At 39.0% G+C, this 22489-nt stretch overlaps 1 protein-coding gene across 2 annotated transcripts; it reads left to right on the top strand.

Moving 5' to 3' along the window:
- The first annotated feature begins 907 nt into the window (after positions 1–907).
- Positions 908–16261, top strand: ptena (phosphatase and tensin homolog A). 2 transcript variants are annotated; one of them, XM_055171571.2, is made up of 10 exons: positions 908–1763; positions 6692–6776; positions 8154–8198; positions 8298–8341; positions 10137–10375; positions 10556–10697; positions 11352–11420; positions 14172–14338; positions 14701–15027; positions 15182–16261. In XM_055171571.2, exons 1-10 carry the CDS (start codon positions 1682–1684, stop codon positions 15365–15367), a joined length of 1386 nt encoding a protein of 461 aa, XP_055027546.2. In that variant the 5' UTR covers positions 908–1681; the 3' UTR covers positions 15368–16261. The 2 variants fall into 2 exon arrangements, with proteins under 2 accessions (XP_055027546.2, XP_055027547.2); XM_055171572.2 differs by lacking the exon at positions 11352–11420 and having other exon boundaries at positions 915–1763.
- Positions 16262–22489: the final 6228 nt, after the last annotated feature.

The following is a 22489-nucleotide window of genomic DNA, read 5'->3' as shown; positions in this document are numbered from 1 at the left end:
ATGCCTATAAATTACCAAGTAGCCTAATTTATCCTGGTTTAACTACAGGAACCAGTTACCATATCATTTCAAAGGTGTGAGAACCAGAAGGGCGTAAGTGTCTTTAAATCTCTAATTCACCCAGAATGTCACTTACGCCCTTCTGGTTCTCACCCTTTGATTTTAAAACTGTCGTAGGCCTTGTAAATTAGCAATCAATCCGCCAAAAAGCATGGTTACTTCACTTTTACCATAATTAATAGCAATAATGCTTTCAATAATTAAGAAATAACACCGTAGTGTTGTACACGTGTTCATAGTATGTACAACAGGTGGCGTGAAGTTCATTATTAGGCTACAGCAGCATCTATGCTGTCCCAAAATCTTTATGTTAAGCAAATTCACTTTTTTTCAGCAAGTTCCCCAAACTATTAACAAGAGAAATATAATAATGGGGTTCTAATAAAACTGTCAAGACCAAGACAGACATCGGGGTAATTTCTTAATCACTAATACGCATTTGGTCTTAAATATAATTCGTATTAATAATGCATGATGTAACGTGACAAATATTGTTTTATTCGTAAAATATTAACCCTATGCACTAAAATATAGGTTACCAGCCCGTGACTAAAACAGCTATTGGATGTACTGGGGTACCGTGGTGGTGGGAAGAGAGGGAGTGAGACCGCCGCTCTGCACGGAACGAAACAATGTACCGACACCGTACGCGGCGCACGTGATCGCTCTGACAGGGGCTGCTTACATTCTCACATCCGTATCCTTCCACCTTTCAGAGCGAACGTCGCTTTATTACAACAGCTGTTTGACATTTCTATAATTTAATTTTCATATATTGCGTGCTAGACAAGTAATTTTTTTCTCACTTGATTTTTTTTAAATGCGCGCATTCAACACGCATGTCTTGAACGCGAAACGGCACGCGTCCGCGCACTGCTTAAAGCTTGTGGCGGCGGGATATGTTTTTTTCTCGCTGGGTAAATGAGCCGGATCTACGTTCTTTTTTCCTCCGTGGGAAGCCATGATGGCAGTTTGAGAGCGGAGCTGCGGAGCGCACTGAGGAGAGATGAGTCCCACCGATAAATCTCACATCTTTACACATCATCGCCGGCCATCGTTGCATATTTAACACACGGTAAAGGTGGAGACTGTCAGTTGTCATTTTTTGCGGAACTACATTGACCATCCAGTGACGACGATGATCATTCGTTAGGAGGAGGGTTTTGGGGGGGTTAGCTGTGGCGGCTAGCGGGCGATGCTAGTCGGGAAAGGCTCTCCTGTGTGTTTTCTTCGCGCGGAGATGGAGAGGATTCGCTCCTCTCTTTGGACCTGATCACGGCGCGCGCGCCGGACACACAGACTTCTGCCTTATTACTTTTATATCGGATGTGCTCCGCTTTGACCGGATCGCAGGATCTGTGGACCTATTCAGCAGCTCGGAGGACTGCGCGACCAGGAGACTCGGGCCTGCTGCGCCGGAGCGGATAGAGGCCAGTCTGCGCGAAGTGATAATCCGGCCCGCTGCGCGAGACCCACCGGGCCAGCCCACGCGCACACATATACACATACGTGCACTGCACACGCACTCGGGGGAGATTGGGACAAAGCCATCCAGGGCAGACATAACCCCATTTCTCTAACAATAAACGGGAATAAAATTGAAGTGCTCTGAACTGCTGTCATGGCAATGACCAAAATTAAAGAAATAGTCAGTCGGAATAAGAGGAGGTACCAGGAAGATGGATTTGATCTGGACCTGACATGTATCCTTGGCCTTTTATAATGAGTCCAAACTTTCCTGTATTATTTGTTTATATTTTGGTCACATTTTTGTGATCGTCGGGGACGTGAGAATGAGGGCTTTGAATTGCACAGTGCTTCTGACGTTTCAGCAAATTATTACTTTTCTTTTATGGCTTTTTTAAATGCCGAGCAAAACTGCACCATACTTTTATGCTTAGTCACGATGGTCATGCAGATTTTTTTTAAAATTATATTCCCAAACTTGGCGTATTGGTCATTGCTAGTCATCTCTGTCAAATTTCTGTTTTGACAGTTACGTGGCTGTAATAGCAGGTGGTCCCTGTCCATAGTCAGAACTGACACTTATTCTGTACGATAGCTGCTGCTGTATGGGATTTTCCCTTTCACAATGTTTTGATGCAAGAGCTGTGTGGACTGAACAAATCTGTGATTTTGCATGTATTTCCAATTTTGTCAGTTCTTAATAATAAGGGTTATAAATCATTTAAGGAGATGGCAGGTATGATCAGTTGAGTGTGTCCTAACCGTAGATTTACAAACGCTGTGTACGTGGGGGTGCAAATCAAACCTTCTGTCAAGCACTCATTCACACTACTTGGTGAGTAAGAAACCTCCAACCAAGTGTAAAGGCAGGCCACCTGACAACTAAAGATGTACAACTATAACCCTCTGTAGCCCATCTGAAAGGTAATTACTTAATCGAGTGCCTCTTAGGGTTTCATGTAACCCACTTTGTCATTAGGTCCATACAGTTGACAGTGATAAATCGTGGTCATGATTCTAAAGTCAAATGGTCATTTTGTGTCCATAACAGAAAAAGAATATCTGACGATCCCTGTGCAGATTGATATTCACTTATATAATGTACAGCAAAGAGGAAATTCCCTTTAGATTTCAATGTCCTGCTGGTGAATGAATTATGATAGATCTCCAGTTGTCTTTTCAGATAGACTGTGGCATGACCTCTTCCTCATTTTGATTGGCCTGATATCGAACATGTTGCACCACCTAGTTATCAGCTTTCCACACCCAGTTCAGGTTTTAGATGAATGTACTGAATGGTCAGCTTTTGTACAGTTTGGAGTAATTACTTTGACACTCAGGTTCTGAAAGAGGGAAATGCGATTGTTGTAGCTAATTTAGCACCAGCAGGCGTTAGCTTTGTATATTTGAGGAAGTGTGTTAGATCAGGTGTTCAGCCAGTAACTCAGAATAAAAGGCTGGTAAATTTTGTCTTTCCTAAATTAAAGCTGTGTTGTTAAGACTTAGCACTCATTTTTAAACTCTGAAGTAGTGCCCTTTAACTCCAGTTGTTAAACTGATGATAATGATGGTTGTCCTGCATTACTTCTTGGCCTGCCATCTGGCAGTGTGCTGCAGTAAATTTCTGCAAGGCTACACCACTGGTGTGCTAAAGATGCTGGGAAAGTTCAAATGTCACGCAAGCTGTCAGAGCCTTAAAGTAGTAAGAGCAGTTTATTTCCTTGATGGGTTAAAATATCATGCCACGAAGGTAGGTCTGAAAGAAATATTGCAGTGGTTTGCAGTAACTGAATGATTGTAATACTTTACATAGTTATGTATAGTAGTAAACGTTTTTAGGTTGATGTCCACAGCAGAGAGACTGCAGATAAAGAGGAATTTAGGTTTCTTTTCCTAGAACAAACGTGAAAGGTGTTGGTTATATTTTTTAGTTTAATTTTTGTATTTTATTACAAATTTAAGTTGGTTTTACAAGCATAAAGCATTATTGGATTGGATGTCGTATAACGCATCATGTAGCAAGCAAGTTATTGCATTTTTCTATCGTATCATAAGAAAAGTATTGTTTGAGAAACCTCAAATTGAATCATTTACTCTCTTTGATCTCAAGCACTTTTCTCAATCTCATTTTCTAACGCCTTTGCTTGATTTCAAAGATGCGTGTGTGTGGTTGAAGTGTCATTTAAACATGTGAATGCAGCTGTATTCAGAAATGGTGTGTATGGCCTTTTAGCCTTCTGAGTTGCAATGCTTTATGTGTTAAAAACCGCTACCTTCAGTGTGACTTGTGAGTGTTACTGACATTGAGATAAATATTTCTTGGCTAATGATAGAAAGCGTCATAGAATGGCAAGTGCAGTGAACGCCCATTTTGTCCTCTACATTGTACTTGCATTGAGGCATTTTCAATGTTTTATTTACATATCATTTTATGCACTTTATAACACTTATGCACGATATTTTTTTTAAACGGCACACAAAAAAATTCAACTTTGTAAATGGAGATTGTCTTCATGAAAGTCTAGATTTGTTGTTATGCTTGATCGGGATGTATTTGCTTGACCAACATAACCTTTTTTTTACCTGATCGTTTTGCTCCAGTACTTGAAGGAAACTGTGGGTTTCTCAAAACAGTATTTTCATTTTTGCAAAGTGTTTCGAAAGGTTGTTTTAGCCGTGTGTTTTTTTTTTTGTAAAGCTTTGTTGTAGCAACTCATAATGTAATAATTGGACATAATGTAAAACTGGGCACAATCTAATAAGTATTACATTATTTTTGTAATTAAATGTTCATAATGTAATAATTTTCATAAAACATTATACAATTTTGAGCCTAATATAAAAAAATAATTTTCAATGTAACAACAATTTTTCACATAATATAATAGGTTATTTTAAAGAAATTGCTATTGCTCCATGCACCATGCTAGGTGGTTGCTATGCGGTCATTATGGTACCCGGGGTGGATGCTAGGCGGTTGCTATGTGGTTGCTAGGGTGTTACTATTTGGTTGCTTTGGTACCAGTGGTGGTTGCTAGGCTGTTGCTATGCAGTTGCTAAATGATTGCTAGTGTTTTGCTATGCAGGTTGATAGGTGTTGCTATGCTTTTGCTAGGGTACCTGGGTTGGTGGCTAGGCTGTTGCTGTCTGATTGCTATGCAGTTGCAAGGGGACCCAGGGTGGTTGCTAGGGAGTGAATTTGGATCCATCAATGATTACAGTCCAGGCCACAAAGGAAACGAGACCACCCACTCTTCTTACTCACCGGAACAGTTGCTAGAGTACTCTGTTTGGTTGCTAGGGATAGAATTGGCATGCACCAATGATTATGCTTGGTGAAACAAGCCCACCCCCATATCTCTGGTGTATAATAATAGTGATGCTTTGCATAAATGCAAGCACCACTAATAATACGTTTGCAATGTTTAAATTTATTACAGTTATGACAATATTTTTGGTAAGTTTATAATGTAATAAATTGCTTATAATTTAATAATTTTTAGTACATTATGATCTAAATTTTATTGCATTGTGACCATTTCATTACAATAATAATGTAATAATTACAATATGTTCAGTTTTTACATTATGTGCAGTTATTACATGAGTTGCTACACTTTTGAAGAATGGTGATCTGCTCCAGTTTGGACTGAATTGGACTGTTGACATTTAAATTATTGATTTTGTTTTTAGCTGACTATCAATTGACCCAGAACTGTCTTAATTTGTGATGAAATGCAAATTTGCGCACCGTCCTTTTACAGTGTACTGTTATTTTTCCAATCCGTATCTGTTACGAACATGATGTTCAGGATGTGTTTAACAGTAGTTATGATATTTAAGGCGCCAACCGTTTTAAAGGAATTGGGCTAAAAATAAGCATGACTCATCCAATTAAAAAGCTTCTGGCTTTCCATTCTGACAGTGTGCAGGAAATGAACAGAACAGAGAAACCCTACTTCTCTCTTTTTCTCGGCTGTGTTGTGGTCGAGGTGTGAACCTCCCCCAGAGTATGCACACATCATGGGAGAGAGCACGTACAGTAGAAATACCTACAGATGCACGAAAAAGAGGAAGTGAGAAACGAAATAATGGAAAAGAGCAAGGCTCCATTAGGAGAGTTATGAGCAGGAAACAAAGCTTTGTCTCGTGTCGAAAAGCTGCATGGTTAAGTGTGGGAGTTGTGTTTGAACATACCGGCTGCTCTGTAACCTTTGACCTGGTTGATTTAGGTAAGGATTATGATGCCCTGCTTGGTGTAGGTGGAAAGCTTGCAGACAGTGCTGTGCCTACGGTCTAACACTTGCTAAAATGTAAAGGTCAGTGCATAAAGATGAGATGTGAGAGTTGACATTTACACCAATATCAGAGCTTCTGTAATACAAGTTTCCTTTTTGTTTTCTATTTGTTGACAATGGGTTAACAAATGCAGGGCTCAACAAATAAGGATAACCCAAACCGTCCCTTGTCCAATTTGCCCAGTGCATCACAGTCATGAAAGTTTATCTTTTGCATGTGCTAAGGCTTTATCAATTTAAATATTCTTATCTTATTACTGACTGTTTATTCCTCTTTAACAATATTTGAATATTAAATGCAAATATGTTTGTATCCAACATAATTTGCATGAGGTAGGCTAGTAGTTTTTGCTATTGTAACTAGGGCCGTTACAATGATTAAATAAACGGCTCATCGGGATTGTTTGACCTCATCATGATGATTTCGGATCACCGCAATGATTGCACATCTCTCTAAAAAACACAAGGGGGAGCTGTAGCGCCTGTATAAACGTGACAGTATCAGACAGGCTTCCCTTAACTGACAATGCAACGTGAAACATTGCAAAGCCGTTCAATACATGTGTACTAATATGACCTTTGTAGGATTGGCTACTATTTAATGCCTGTTCAGGTATAGTCAGTTTATTTTGATTGCATCCTAAAACAGGCAATTAATCGTCAGAATTGATTAAACAAATTTCTTAACAGCCCTAATTGTAACCTTACATGGGTCAAAAACAGGAAAACATTTAGCAGGACTAATTGAATTTCGGCGAAACTGCAGCAACAAATGCAAGCTCTTGTAATGATGATGTGTATTTAGCATAACTTTGCTTTAAATTGTTGGGCATATATGTCCTTGTGTTCCTTAACATTTATGTTAGATATCTATCCCAATATTATTGCCATGGGCTTTCCCGCAGAACGGTTGGAAGGAGTTTACAGAAATAATATTGATGACGTTGTACGGTAAGTTCAGGTGCAGAAAGAAACCCTAGACATAGACAAGGGTCTCTGTCTCCCCCTCTTTCTCTCTACATCTCTCTTCTTTCTCAATCTGTTTTTTTCTGTCTAGACAGAGTACCCAATTTTGATTCCCACTTGAAAAACATTATTATATTTCTTTAATATTATAGGGGTGTTCCAATTGCCGAATCTTGTCGATAGTCGAATCATCTACGTGTGTGCCCATTTGTTTCAAGAATCTTTTTTTGTCATTTGAAATTGAAACAAATTAGCGTCGCGCACCTGAAGTCAATAGGTGCGTAGGATAAGATGACAAAAAGTCTCAAATTTACAAAGAACAATTCCCGCACACTATCTGCTCGCTGAAGAAAATGCATTTAATGACAGTTGCATTGCAACGTTTCGATCAACTGATCTTCATCAGTTGATCGAAACGTTGCAACGCAACTGTCATTAAATACATTTTTTTCGGCAAGCAGATGGTGTGCGGGAATTGTTCTTTGTCATTTGAAATTGAACACCGATCATAATATTAAGACAATCGTGTCAAATATAGGTTAGGTGCAGATATTTTTCGGGTCATCACCGAATTTAAAGAAACAGCTTACCTGTTTTATAGCTCAACTTTTGACAAGATAACCACCCTGTTTTAAATACATTTTAAAACTTATACATTCGGCTAAATTGCATAGGCCAGCATGCAACAGCGCAACATCGTTACAGCGAAAAGCAATCTAAAATTTACAGAATTAAGTTAGATCAGAATTTACCTTATTAAATAAATAAATATATTAAATAAATTAAGGTCAGAAGCAACAAGGTGCAGAACAAATGTGTGCAAAATGCAGGGGAACAAAACACAAGACACAAAATAGTTAAATCTGATAAACCAGAGTGAACTAAAACTAAAAATAATGAAATGATTAAAATAACACAAGTATAGCCAAAATTGCCAGTTTTGTCTTTTTAACTGCAGAAACAAAGAGACAACTGCTTCGCAGTGTTATATTAACCTGGAAACCGCTTGTCATATGGACGTGTAGCCCTGTCACAGGGGTTGTTGGATTTATTGACGCACTTTTAAAATATTTATTTGAAGCCACTTTTTCACACATTTTTGCATTGTATTATGATAATGATAATAGGTTGTATATTAATTTATTGGGAGAAAGCTATGAAATCGGATAATGTGCACCCTTGTGTAGCCAAATTGGAATAATCCTCATTTTATTATACATCTGCAACGTTTCAACTTTGAGATTGGTAGTCAAATCGGGCTTTTCCTATCGAATATTCGACTATTCGGTGTCACCCCTAAAATAATAAATTTTATTTTGTGGATTATGTCGGTTTACATCAATGTTGGTTTTATCCTTCCAGGTTTTTAGACTCGAAACATAAGAACCATTATAAGATCTATAATATGTAAGTATTTTGTCGCACTTGCATTCATGATTTAGGCTATTCTAAGAAAATGTGATACTCTGAGCAGTGTTGAATGCTATTATTGTGCTTTTTTTTCAGATGTGCAGAGCGACACTATGATGCTACAAAATTCAACTGTAGAGGTAAGAACAGCATGTACTTTTTATAACCTTACATTTCTTGGCTTTCTTGCTCTTTCACTTGGAGCTTGGGTGGTTTGATGGAAATCACTAGGGGACACTTGAATCTGATTCTTAGTAACAACATTTGTTTTATTTTGCCTTAATGTGATGGGCGATTTACGTAATCAAAATGTTGTTTGTTAAATAAGGTTTTTAAACAGTCTCTTGATTCTTAAATACACGGAAACACCGCTCATTAAAAGCAGAATTTCAGCAGAATTGTCACAAGACTATCGTATTAGTTCTTGAATTTAAGGCTGTGGTGGTGGCAGTATTTTACCAGGTAATGCACCAATTCTCACAGTTGTTATAAAATGTGTGTGTGTGTGTGTGTGTGTTGGCGCATTGATGCATATAGGCTTATATATAATGCATACATATATTTTGAAATATAAAAATGTAAACGAAGATCAGATATATGTGCATGTTCATAGGTGCTGATTTCTTTCAACGTCAAGCAATGCTTGGGTTACTTAACAATGGTAGAAGCTCTGGAGTGCCCAATTACTTTTAAAAGTAGGAAAGCTGCATGTTTCCGCTTGGTTTTAGTTGCGGCATATGTGCTTGGCCGCTAGTCGAGCACCAGAGCACCCACGGGATCCACACCTTTGTGCGTGTTCATTGTAGCAGTTCCATCCGTGAAACAACTCACAGTTTAAGTGAGGAACCTCAGTGGGGTTATAATATTTCCAGCCGTGCTAAAAACGCATTCTGATAGTGTGCTGGTAGTGCAGATTGATACTTTTTCGCAACCTTTATTCACCAAGAGTAGGGCTGGGACAACGCATTGATGTCATCGATGACATTGGCGCAAAAAATAAGTTGCCGCAAAATATGCGCATCAATTCGTCAGACCCAAAATGGTGGCGCCGGAGAGTAGTAGCAACGCAAATGACTCCTCGCAAGTGTGAGCAGTGCGTATGTTAACAAGCATGCACACCGCACGCATGAGCAGCGCGAGCTCGCGGCGCTGTAGCAGCAGTGCTGCGATCGTTTCTACGTCAGTTCTATTTTTGCTGCACTGCTCACGCTCAATTAAAGTGACAGGGCTTTGTTTGTGGTTTAAATGCTCGTGTATTGATGCGAAAAAGTGTAATTTTACCATAAAATCATGAATGTGGTGCCAAGTTTGTTTCAAACAATTCATGTTTTTTTTTCATTGAGATATGTAAATCAACAAGTATAAATTGCTATTAGTTAATTAATGGGGAGATAATCAAGAATCGGAATCGAATCGGACTGATAAAATGAATTGTTTTACAAATAATAGTTTATCCCAGCCCTAACCAAGAGAGAATTCTTGCTGAGATTGTACTTTATATTTTTCATAGTTTGTGATGTGCACACCTCCGCGGGTCGCACTTCATCACTGCGATGGCGCTCCACCACCGCGGTGGTTATGACAACCGTCACAGCCCTTGCGTTACCTTTTGTGTGGTTGTGGGTTTGACTCTTGATCAAAGGTTTTTGGCAACGATCATATGCATGTGAATCTTGATAATAAATAAATAAACATAAACAACTGTTCTCCCCTATTACTCCATATTTTAGTCCCTGGCATGCTTTTCTGAAGCTCAGCTAGTTGACAAAGCTTGAAGGGTTGAATTCCCATCCCTATCTTGCATACTAGAAAGTTGCTTTAGATAAAAGCGCCTACTGAATGCATAAATGTAAACAATCCCACTGTGAAACTGATTCTCTGTTGTTTTATCAAATATAATGAAATTAAGTTCAGTCTTGCATCTTTTGTTTGTAGTGGCACAGTATCCATTTGAAGACCACAACCCACCTCAGTTAGAGTTAATAAAGCCTTTCTGTGAAGATCTGGATCATTGGCTGTCAGAAGATGAGAACCACGTCGCCGCCATCCACTGTAAGGCCGGCAAAGGTCGCACGGGGGTCATGATCTGTGCCTACCTTTTGCATCGCAAGAAGTTCGCAAAGGCCCAGGACGCATTAGACTTTTATGGGGAAGTTAGGACCAGGGATAAAAAGGTACAAAATGGTTTGGTTCTGCATTTTATTTTAGATGTGAAACTGCCACATGTACTGTTGTATGCATGTGTAATATTTAAGTTTCCATGTTATGGTATTTGCGTTTTTGTGAGTTTTAAGGATTGCTATAAAGTAAAAATTGTACATTTAAAATCACCAAGCATTTTTTTTCTCTTTCAGGGGGTAACCATACCCAGTCAGCGCAGGTATGTGCATTACTACAACCATCTGTTGAAGAACAAGCTGGACTATAAACCCGTCGCTCTCCTCTTCCATAAGATGGTTTTCCAGACTCTGCCAATGTTCAGTGGGGGCACCTGCAGTAAGTTTTACTCTTATGTTTATGGACAATTTGCCCTTCTTGAAACACAGTAAAGATAAATACATGTATAGCACAAACATAAAAGGCCTAAATGATGAAAATGGATCTAGTTATGCTGTCATTTGGGGATGTGGATATTACAAGGAAATGCGTTTGTGTTCACGGTTTCTGCTCTGTACCAAGCCTTGGCTCTCTTCCTAACACACTAACACTCATCAGTACGCTGTCTTTTTCTGTTCCTGTTTTGGTCTTTATAAACTCTCCTGAGGGCTTCATTAATACGGGCTCCTGTACCCCACCACACAGTCTCGTGTATCACAGAATCATGCTATTTCTTTCTCGCTCCCTCATTCGTACATCGTGTGCTTGTCTATGTTCTGTTTGCATCAGTGGACCTGTGCACCACAGCCAGACTGAACGCCAACCCGAATTGCACCCTACATCACTGCCTTTTTGGGGGAAGTTCTTCAAAGTTCAAAATTGGACCAAAAGTGTAGATTTAGTCTGAGAACTCCTATGGTTCAGAGGTAGATGACATAGAGACCGGTGTGTGTTGAGCGTGGCTGTCGGGCCAGGGCCAGTGTGATGCAGCTGGGCTCTTGGCTGATATAATGATGATGGTGGTGGTGTTTAACCTCCTTTTCTTTCTCTAAGGGGACAGTACTTTTAAAAACAGGAGTGAGGTGAATCCCCAGGGCTTCAAGAAAGGCAGCTGGCACTGGGGTAAAATGGCATTATTTTACTACTACTGTTTAGGGAAATGTCGACAAATGACAGATAGGCCCTGCCCTGTAGTGCATTCAGTCCATTTCAGTACAGTGCAAGGGCGCACTCACATTATCCAAACCAAACCATGCCCCAGCGCGATTGTCACCCCTCCCTACTCCCCCAGATGCACGCACTCACACTGTAATTTTTATTGATCCGAGTCCGGGCGCGCTTTCGTCATTAAGATGCGATTGTTTTGAAAAAAGCAGGAAGTAAAGCTCTCTCTTAACACTGGAACCCACCGTAATGATTAGTCTGTGTTTTTTATTCGGAGTCATTTGGTGCGCGATTACAGACAGCCCTCTCACATGTCATCATATTGCTTAGTTGATGTGTCACGTGTGCAGCTCGGACCTTCATGTAACCCCGTTGCTCGCATCAAAAGGTTTTTACGGAGGCAGATGAAGGTGAGTGGTCGCGCAACTGACGTCTTCACCTTTTGAATCGCGCGATTGCGCTCACACCACAGTCTTCCACGCCTGAGCCCAAGTGAACCGCGCTCCGGCCCACCTCTGCAACCCGGCCGCGGCGCGATTAACCAATCTGCGTCCGGGCGCGGAACAGAGCGATCACACTCGTCAAACAAACCAGGCTTTGGGGGTCAAGCGCGCCCGAGCGAGGTTTGGTTTGGATAGTTTGAGTGCGCCCTAACTTCTAGTATATTTAGACCCAGTGCTTTGAGAATGTTCTGAATACACTTGGTTCCTATCTTAAAAGACCCTAGACATAGATGTTGATAGATATTTTTAGCCATTAAACGGATATACTTTATAATAAGGGTCCATAATCTTAATGAACTAAGACTGTAATTTACTTTTACTTAAAGGTATAGCGGAAGATTTTCTCGAATTTATTAAAAGAATTGCCCCTCCACTTTAAAAAAATTATGGTGAGAACGCGAGCTTCAATAAATGGCTGAAACCGTAGCCCACCACACATATACACCTGAAAGTGTGCATACTCAGAAAGCGAACCTATGGACGAGCACGTACAATGGCCCTACGTCAACATATCATCAGAATGATTGACAACTGGGATGAGCAATAGTCTTGATGATCCACCCGGAAAAAGAAAATCTTCCGCTATACCTTTAAAGGCGGAGTCCATGATGTTTGAAAGCCAATGTTGATATTTGAAATCACCTAAACAAACACGCCCCTACAAACACGCCCCTACCCCAATAGAATCTGGACCTTCTGTTTATAGACCCGCCCCACACATACGCAACCCGGCATATGATTTGATTTGATTGGCTATAAGTGTGTTTTGGTAGTCCGCCCGTCTCCTTTTCCAACGCGTTTTTCAAACATCGTGGACTCCGCCTTTAAATATGAACTAATGATGAGTTCACCGGACACTCCACTTTTTTTCTTTTTTTTTTGAAAATATGCTCATTTTCCAGCTTCCCTGGAGTTAAACATTTTGATTTTTACCGTTTTGGAATCCATTCAGCCGATCTCCGGGTCTGGCGGTACCACTTTTAGCATAGCTTAGCATAATCCATTGAATCTGATTAGACCATTAGCATCGCGCTTAAAAATGACCAAAGAGCTCCAATATTTGTCCTATTTAAAACTTGACTCTTTTGTAGTTACAATGTGTACTAAGACTGACGGAAAATTAAAAGTTGCGATTTTGTAGGCCGATATGGCTAGGAACTATACCCGCGTTCTGGCGTAATAATCAAGGACTGGGCGCAATGATATTATGCATCACCTAAAAATAGTCCCCTTGGTTATTTTCAATAGCAGGCGACTATTTTCGGTCATTAAAATATGAGCCTATTTTTTTTTTAAGTGGAGTGTACCTTTAAGGCATGTACTATTCATAAACTTATGAAGTGTCATCATTAAGTACAACATGACATATTTGTTAGTTAGTGTATTAGTCAACAATGATTTGCTGCGTTGAGTCATGATGATGTACTTCGTATGATGACTGTGCATAAAGTTATAATAAGTTAAGGCATGTACTAAGCATTAGTTAATATTTAAATAAGAATTCATTTAGGAAATAGTTCATCATGATTCATGGACCTTTATTATAAAGTGTTACATATTAAACTGCGTCTTTGAACGAGTTGGTATTCATTAGCAGTAAGATGCATGCCCAGAATTTTATATCACTGCAAGTTTTTATATCACAAAAACAATACTTTTTCCCCCTAAATTTTGGTGATGTTAATATGTTACGAAGTAACTTTACTGGTTCACAACGTACCTAACATCTATACTAATAGATTCTTACTTGATTTGATTTTTACTTTATATTTTTACATTTAGCTCTCACGTTTAAAATGGCGTAGGGGCACTATCTACTCTAGTGTATATTTACCAGATGAACCCCCCTGTTAAAATTAGTGTTTACAGCAAACATGGGTCTCAGGTCTTCTTTCCTGGCTGACTGTGCTGGTTGCATGCAGGCGTTGGGTTGCTGGTTATGTGGGGTTCTCTTTTCTTTGGTGATATCTTCTCTCCTTCTGCATCATCAACACCGTTTTTAACCCCTGACATGTCTTTTTGACTGATGATGTCAGAGCTGGGGGTGGAGTTATCTTACTTGATAATTAACACAGTTTACCTTTCTTTTTTCCCGTTTTCATCAATGCATCCTTTTTGTGCTGCTTTTGCATATTTCTCAATGTTTTTCTCTTCCTCCTCTTTTTCCCTGCTTTCTCACTTTCTCCATCTCTCCCTTTTTAAACAGACCCTCAGTTCGTTGTGTATCAGTTGAAGGTAAAAATCCACACGTCAAATCCGGCCCACACACGAAGGGAAGAAAAGCACATGATCTTCGAGTTCCCTCAGCCCCTTCCTGTTTGTGGCGACATCAAAGTGGAGTTCTTCCACAAACAGAGCAAGATGATGAAGAAGGTACGTTTTGGTACCTTTTACCTTTGATACACTTACATGCTAGCATTGTAATGGCCGTTGGCATGGCTGCACGGAGGCATCGCCTTCTGGCGGTTTGTGGTTTTCCTATTGTTGTACATCTCTAGTATGTATTTCAGCAACTTGACTATGTTATCACTTTACTTTCTTCTGAATATGTTCTTAATTACATGAACCTAACAGAGCACATCTGTCCTATGGCTGAGTTTATATAGAGCTCAGAAACACAAACAGTGTTTATAAGTGCAGTTGTTGGAATGTGTATTTGTGTTTGTAAACATTTGCTATTTATGGCCATCAAATGCCCAAATGTAAACCTTTGCTGTGCTTGTGTGGGTGTGCAGGATAAAATGTTCCATTTCTGGATAAACACGTTCTTCATCCCGGGTCCTGAGGAAGCTGGGGAGAAAGTGGAGAATGGGTCAGTGGTCAATGACGTGGACAGCCTCTCCTCTCAAAGCCTGAGCTCTGCGGCGGAGAGGGAGAGGGAACGTGAGAAGGAAAGAGCGGTCATCGTTGGAGGAACACTTGACAGAGGGCCAGATAGGGGAGGAGAGAGAGCGGCATCGGCAGATGGAGATAAAGACTACTTGATTCTGACCTTAACGAAAAACGACCTTGATAAGGCCAACAAAGATAAAGCTAACCGATATTTCTCACCCAACTTTAAGGTGAGATCTCAGATGCGGTTCTTGTGAAACCAATGAGTTTTTTTTTTTCATCATTGTCAGTGCCATATTTATATTGAAAAGGGTGTTTTATGTGTATAGATATGACTCAGCGACTTGACTTATTGAGATTTGTTCCTCTTGGTCTCTTTCTTAGGTGAAGTTGTACTTCACCAAAACGGTAGAGGAACCCTCAAACTCAGAAGCGAGCACTTCAACCTCTGTCACTCCAGATGCCAGTGACAACGAACCCGATCACTACCGATATTCCGACACCACTGATTCCGATCCGGAAAACGAACCTTTCGATGAGGAACAGCACGCACAGATAACAAAAGTCTGAACACTTTTTTTGGCATCTGCACACATACACGTACTCAAAAAACATGCCGGACAAAACCAAGAAAAAACAAACCAACACCAGTGAAATACAACACGGAGAAAACTTGAAAATAGACTGAAGAGAAAAGGACCCTCCCCCTCCAGCCCTTCAACAGCTCGAGGACACTTTATGTCATGTCAGACGCCATCGATTGAAATATCCTGACCAATATATTGTTTTACTTCATTTTGATTGATGATTTTCTCGTGTGGATAATGACACCATCGCCCGAGGTGAGAGGGAGGGTCCTGTAGCTATTGTGTATATAAAATCCCTTTTTGTGTCAAAGACGATAAAAATCTAGGCAATCAGGCGAGGAGATTGGGGGGAGGGGAGGGGAGGAGAGGCAGAGCAGACCACACATCTCTCCTCCCTGTCTTTACCCAGGCCAGTGCTGCAATCAATCTCTCCACCTCTCCCTCGCTCTTCCCCTCCTTACTGTGAATGCTTCTTGTGCTGTCTGCAGGCGCTAAGACCTTTGACCCCTTTTTGCGCAATGTGTGCTGGGATACGTAGTCCTTCAGGCTCTTGTATCAAGGCTGCGGTGTGCCAGCATCCCTTTTCCTAGCCTCACATACCCCACCCTCCTCCACCCCCACTGTGTATAACGATAAATTATGCAGAAAAACACGACATCCCATGTAATTGTCGATGTTTTTTTCTTTATTTTCTTTTTTATCCTAAGATAATAAAAATATAATACACGAAAGCGCAGGGAACCAGTGTTTGCAATAATGTTAACACTCAACATTTAAAGGACAAATTGGTGTGCATGTCATTGGAGTCAGTGTCCATGTTTAATAAATGCTATATGATGTGTTTTTATTAAAACAAAAGTGTCAGAACTCTCTTAAACGGTTGTCTGAAATCAATTTGCAAACATGGTATATCACTTAAACACATTGAGCTGTTATTGTGATGTTTGTTTTTCAGTTCATGTGAGGATTTTTAAACATTTCTAAAGTCAACAAGCACTTTTGCACAGATTTTCAAGCATGCCATTAACCAATTATAGTTGCATTTCCACAGCATGATTGCAAACTGGATTTCGCAGCAAATGGCATGGTTATATGTCATGATTGGTTGCTTATAAGCGAAGGTGGACAGTAGCGAAATATTTAAATTTTCTACTTAAAGGGGACATTTCACAAGACTTTTTATAGATGTAAAATACATTTTTTGTGACCCTAGAGTATGTTTATGAATTTCTAGCTCAAAATACCATATAGATAATTATTTTATTATAGCATATTAAAATTGCCACTTTGTAGGGATGGGACAGTATAAAAAAATTAAATATCATGATTATAGTGACTAAAGTTATCATGGTTTTGTTAAAATGAGATGGAAATGTTCAAAAAAAAAAAAATGTTGCATGTGCGTGCCTGTGTCAAACTGATTCTGGCTGAACAGGATATACTCAGAGTTTTCAAACACGGTTGTAATGATAATTAAATTTTAAACGATAATCGTAAAAACGGTAATTGTCCCATCCCTACAAAGTAATGCTGCGTTCCAAGCAACCTGTAACCCGTAAATCACGACTTCAAAACCACGACTCTGAACTGGGAGTACATTGATCTAGTACGAGTTCACGGGTGGGAAGTCATGGGTTTGACTGCCGTTCCAGTGCACTTTCACAGGTAGAAGGTGTTTGAAGAGAATAGTTTACTAAAACTAATAGGGATGCACCGATACCACTTTTTTTGGAATACGAGTACTTACATTTCAGTACTTGCCAATACCGAGTACTTAACTTGTTTGACTCTGTGGACCCTGTACCGGGTCCAGAATTATCTTATTTTGACTTAATATAAAATATTCCTTTAATTTTTAATGGTCTGTCATGGACCCAGTACCACATATGAGATACTGTTTGAAAGCTTAGACTCTCTACTTTCTGCAGATATGCATCACTTTGACATATCTTTTACTGTAAGAAAGTTAGTTACACTTAATTTACACTATCACCCCCCCGATATTTTTTAATATCATTTAATATTCACATATTTCATATTTTTCAAGTATGACAAACATGGGCAAGTCTTATATCAAATGAAAGCTCTCACTCTCAGGAATAAGGCTGCCTGTCTCCTTGTCCTATTTTTTATCACATATCCAACAATCGTCGAATGAATAATGATGTAAAAAATCGTCTTTTGTAAACATATGGGATAATTGAGTGTGGACTGCCTCAGATAGCACAGATAGCCACAAATAATACACCATCTTTTCTCTTAGGTCCTACTCTAAAAAATGAGTCCATTCACAGCATTTTCTTTGGTTGTGTGCATGAATAATCCCTTGCTATTTATCATATGTGCAAAACAAAAAATTAATATTTATATGAAAAATGTATTTTCGCACACTTCAGTAAAATGAGAATAACTTTTGAATGCGACATGCTAAAGAGTTCATTCTTTTTTTGGGTGTTTACTGTCTGCTGCTGGTAACAACCAGAACTGTCTGCAGTCTGCTAGAGCACCCAGAACCAGAGCTATACACTATCAGAGACAGTATTTACAACATAAAAAAAGAAAATTTGGTGTTTTATCATATGAAAATCCACATAAATAACAATATTTGTCACAAACAGCAGCTTTTTATGTAACTTCAAAGGGTTTTCTGCAAAATGATATAAAGATATTGCATTTATTCCACTGTATGTGGTTATGGGAGCACTTCAAATGTTTTTTGGCAGAAATTGTACTCCATAAGGGTATTATTTCTCCCATCAGTTGGAGTAAAATAACTTTTGTATTTATTATGATAGAGAAAAAATTCCTTTTTCCTCTGTAAGCTGGCAATTGCTGGAATCAAATAAAACTGTCTGCAGGTTTCGTTCCCACTCAGGGCCAGAGTTATACACTTTTAAATACAGACTTTAGAAAAAAAACATCAAAAAGCGCCTATTTATTTTTGTGTTTATTAGAGGACTGACAACACATACAACCATGTTGAGCACTTTTAACAGTGTTTTATGTAATTTCAAAGGGTTTCCTGTAAAATGATACCAAACTTTTGTATGTGCACCTCTGCTTGTGGGTATGAGAAGCTTTTGAAATTGGGTAGGCCAAATCCAGGCGAAAATCCCCAAAATAGCCTCAGAGTGTAAGAGGTTAATAAAAAAAACATGATTTAAATTTACAGGTTACAGCTTTAGTCATATAATTTACCAAAAAAACAAGGGACTTAGGACAGTTTGTTGTAAACTCTGCCTCTTTGGACAACACGAGGCATTAACCCCTTACACACCGCTCAAACATACACATTTCTCAGACCGTGGTATCGATCCCCGGTATCGGGGGACTTTTAATGAGTATGAGTACTTTAGAAAATGTGGTATTGAGCCCGATACCAGTATCGGTATCGGTGCATCCCTAAAAACGAAGTTACTGGGTTGATCTTTTTCATATTTTCTAAGTTGATAGAAGCACTGGAGACCCAATTATGACACTTAAACATGGAAAAAGTCAGATTTACATGATATGTCCCCTTTAAGTACATTCTTCAAGTATTCCTATTTGGTAAAAGAACGATGGCATACAAGTTTTATGTATTTGGATATTAAACGTATTTTAATATGCAATATAAATAAACTGTATGATTCTATGCTTTAGAAAAAGTAAAAGTTTTCCCAAGATGATCACTGATAAGGTACAGATGCTTGGAAAACGTAACTAAAATTGTACTGTTCACCTCTGCTTGTAAGTTGCCTCATAACTGTTGTTTTGTGCGCCTAGTGTGCAAATATTTTTTAAAGTAAATAAAAATGACTTATAATTTAGTAAAAAGAAGTAAATCATGTTATCGCCAGCTCTTGCATCACCAAGCTAACAACCAACATGTTGAATATATTCGAACAGTGGAAAAAATTTGTAACCAGTTGGCCAGAAGGTTGAAAAAATGCTGTTTAAAAATTCAGACCTTGGTCAAAGTTTTTTGCCATCAAATTTTCTGTTAGGATTAAGCAATATAATTTAAAAATATATATTTTAAGGGGTTTAAGTCTAGTCCAAGACTAAAATGCTTGTTTGAGCTTTCCTAACTGAAAACAGCTTACACTGACATATCCTCAAATACATATTTTGCCTCTGTCTTTGCCACATTTTGTCTCAAGATGCACAAAACCAGTCATGTTTTTGTTAGATATGTTTGGAAAAACTACTTGAATATCTTAAAGCCTAGTCCTGACTTAAAGGTGCAGTGTATAATTTTCAGAAGGATCTGTTGACAGAAATGCAAAATAAGATACAAAATTATCAGGGGTGTACAAAGACCTTTCATAATAAACCATTATGTGTTTATTACCTTAGAACGAGACCTTTTTATCTACATACAAAGAGGGTCCCCTTACATGGAAGTCGCCATTTTGTGCCGCCATTTTACTACAGAAGCCCTTAACGGACATTTTTTTACTAAGTTGTCTCTGACGATGACATGTTTGTCTGGTGGCAGCTACCGTAGCTTCTCTATGTGTTTCAAAAGCAAGGGGTGAGCAGTGCCGTTGGTTGCAATTCGCAACCTCACCACTAGATGCCGCAAAAATGTACACACTGCACCTTTAATCTAAACCCAGTTTGGGAACCGCTCCTCGAATGCCCTTGCTGGCTTTAGGCACCTCTTTGCGATCTAAACCAGTTTGTTCAGGGAGCTATTTATGGCTTGATATTTTAATATAAGAAAATTTCAAGTGACGATTGACTCGTTATGACCGTAAAGGATCTTGATTGTCACGGTTGGGATATATAGTGCATATAGTGCATATAATTGTCCAGCCGTGATGCGGTTTCTGTATGTATGTGGTTTTCTCCAGTCTTAAGATTATAGAGAGTAGACAGAGACGAAAATTAATCCCATAACAAAGACTGATATATAATACCTCTCTCGCTCGCTTCCTTTTCATTTTGCTCTTTTTTTGCCTCACATGATCTTTTCATAGTCTGTCATACGTCTCCCTTGGTGTTGATAAAAACATCAAACTAAACTTACACCCACTAATGATGGAGACTGGAACTGTTCTGCTTCACTGTAATTGGTTGCCCATCGGGGAGCCATAGAAACGAATCCTGAATGACCAATGAGGTGCTTGTCCTCCTCTGTCGGCAAGCACAGTTTCTATTTCATCAGGAAGAGGTTCAGTCACCATGAATATATACGCCTCCAGTTCATATCTTAAAACTTCTTGCTGATGCAATGCAATGACAGTCTGGAAACCATTGTGCACTGTCTGAGGCTCTTGTGTGCACATTTTTGGGGATTTCTTAGTTTAAAAACACATTTTTCTTAGATATTTGATTTAAGTTTGGAAAGTTGTATGGCTTTGTTATTATATTATCTAATTACTGAATTGATTTTTTTCATATCGGAAGTATTGACTAAATCTCATCTACACGGTTAGGCATTACAAAACGATTCTGTTTTAAAAACTTAAGCTATGTTTGGATTAGTCCCAGAATAAAACAGGAAGCGGGGATTAACCAGCTTGGGTTGCAAGTTCTGCAATATCTTTATATGGGGGTGTTGTAAATTCTTACAAGTATAGCTGTGGCACTTTAATAAATAGTACAGAGATACATCTCAAGTTGAGGCTCATTTCAGGATTAACCTAATGACCTGAGTTAGCTTTCAGATCTGTCCTAGTCAAACATAGTAGTTGTATGCTTGTGGACAGCACGTGGTGTCAAAACAAACGCCTCGTCTTTAAAGGGGACATTTCACAAGACTTTTTTAAATGTAAAAGAAATCTTTGGTGTCCCCAGAGTATGTATGTGACGTTCTACCTCAAAATACTATTCTGGCAAATTGCAACGTTGTAGGTGTGAGCAAAAATGTGCAAATGAGCTCATCTCTGCACTAAATGGCAGTGCTGTGGTTGGATTAAGGGACGGTATTATTATAATAAGATCCCCTTCTGACATCACAAGAGGAGCAAAATTTCAAATGACCTTTTTTCACATGCTTGCAGAGAATGGTTTACCAAAACTAAGTTATTGGGTTGTTCTTTTTCACATTCTCTAGGTTAATAAAAGCACTGGGGACTCAATTATAGCACTATATAAAAATATAGATTTTTATGATATGTCCCCTTTAAGACTTCTATTGAATCAAATAGGATGTGAAATTGTAGTTATGTCCAAGTCTCTGAAAGAATAACTCTACAATTTACTTTTCTGTTAAATTTCTACCAGTTAGCAAAAGGCCCATTTGTGCATGTGTGAAAAAAAGTCAGACACTGATGGACAAGAATTTGTAATGCATGAACATTGGTATTCTGAAAGCGTATGTATATGCTCTCATTTTAAAGAGCGGTAGACAGAATCCCAAGGGGAAAGGATTAGAGGATTATGCCGTGTTTTTCCCCCGAAACGATCAGCCATGCTAGACCGGGCTAACATTCGTCACAGCCAAATTAATACAGGGTTTTGATAAAAGGCTCCAACGCTTCTCATATCAGTGTGTCCTCTCTGTGAACCTGGCTTACTGTCATACATCTCATATACAGACAAAGGCAATCATAGAGGTTTAAAATGGATTTGAGCTGACCTCAGATTATGAAAACATCTCTGAAATCTTCTCGGTCTTTGTTGCCGTAACACATTATCATCCAAACACACACAGATTTACTAATACGTAATCACAAACACAGAGGGATGATAACAGCATTATTGAATGCACACACATTCATTCCCAACTTTAATTTTTAAAGGGAACATTTCACAAGACTTTTTAAAGATAAAATGGGGACACCAAATATTGATTTGATATTTTAGAGTATGTATGTAAAGTATTAGCTCGAAATACCATCCAGGAAATGTATTATAATATGTTAAAATTGCCACTTTGTAGGTGTGAGCAAAAATGTGCCGTTTTGGGGTGTGTTGTTTTAAATGTAAATGAGCTGATCTCTGCACTTAATGGCAGTGTTATAGTTGGATAGTGCAGACTAATGCAGGGTTCACACCAGACACGGTAGAGGCGGCAAGCGCGAGTGATTTACATGCTAAGGTAATGCAAAGACGCGATAAGGCATCCTGCGGCGTGGTACGCGCGGTACGGATGGCACATTCCGCGTTAACCAAT

Source organism: Misgurnus anguillicaudatus, chromosome 7 (assembly GCF_027580225.2).
Source record: "Misgurnus anguillicaudatus chromosome 7, ASM2758022v2, whole genome shotgun sequence".
In the NCBI taxonomy this organism is placed as follows: domain Eukaryota; kingdom Metazoa; phylum Chordata; class Actinopteri; order Cypriniformes; family Cobitidae; genus Misgurnus; species Misgurnus anguillicaudatus.
This window is presented reverse-complemented; position numbering and strand designations above follow the sequence as displayed.

Excerpts from the sequence above, each read along its gene's own strand:
- ptena (XM_055171571.2), top strand. The coding sequence starts at position 1,682 with ATGGCAATGACCAAAATTAAAGAAATAGTCAGTCGGAATAAGAGGAGG. Across the intron at positions 11,421-14,171 it reads GAAAGGCAGCTGGCACTGGG|ACCCTCAGTTCGTTGTGTAT; the intron begins GTAAAATGGCAT and ends CTTTTTAAACAG. Across the intron at positions 14,339-14,700 it reads AGAGCAAGATGATGAAGAAG|GATAAAATGTTCCATTTCTG; the intron begins GTACGTTTTGGT and ends GTGGGTGTGCAG.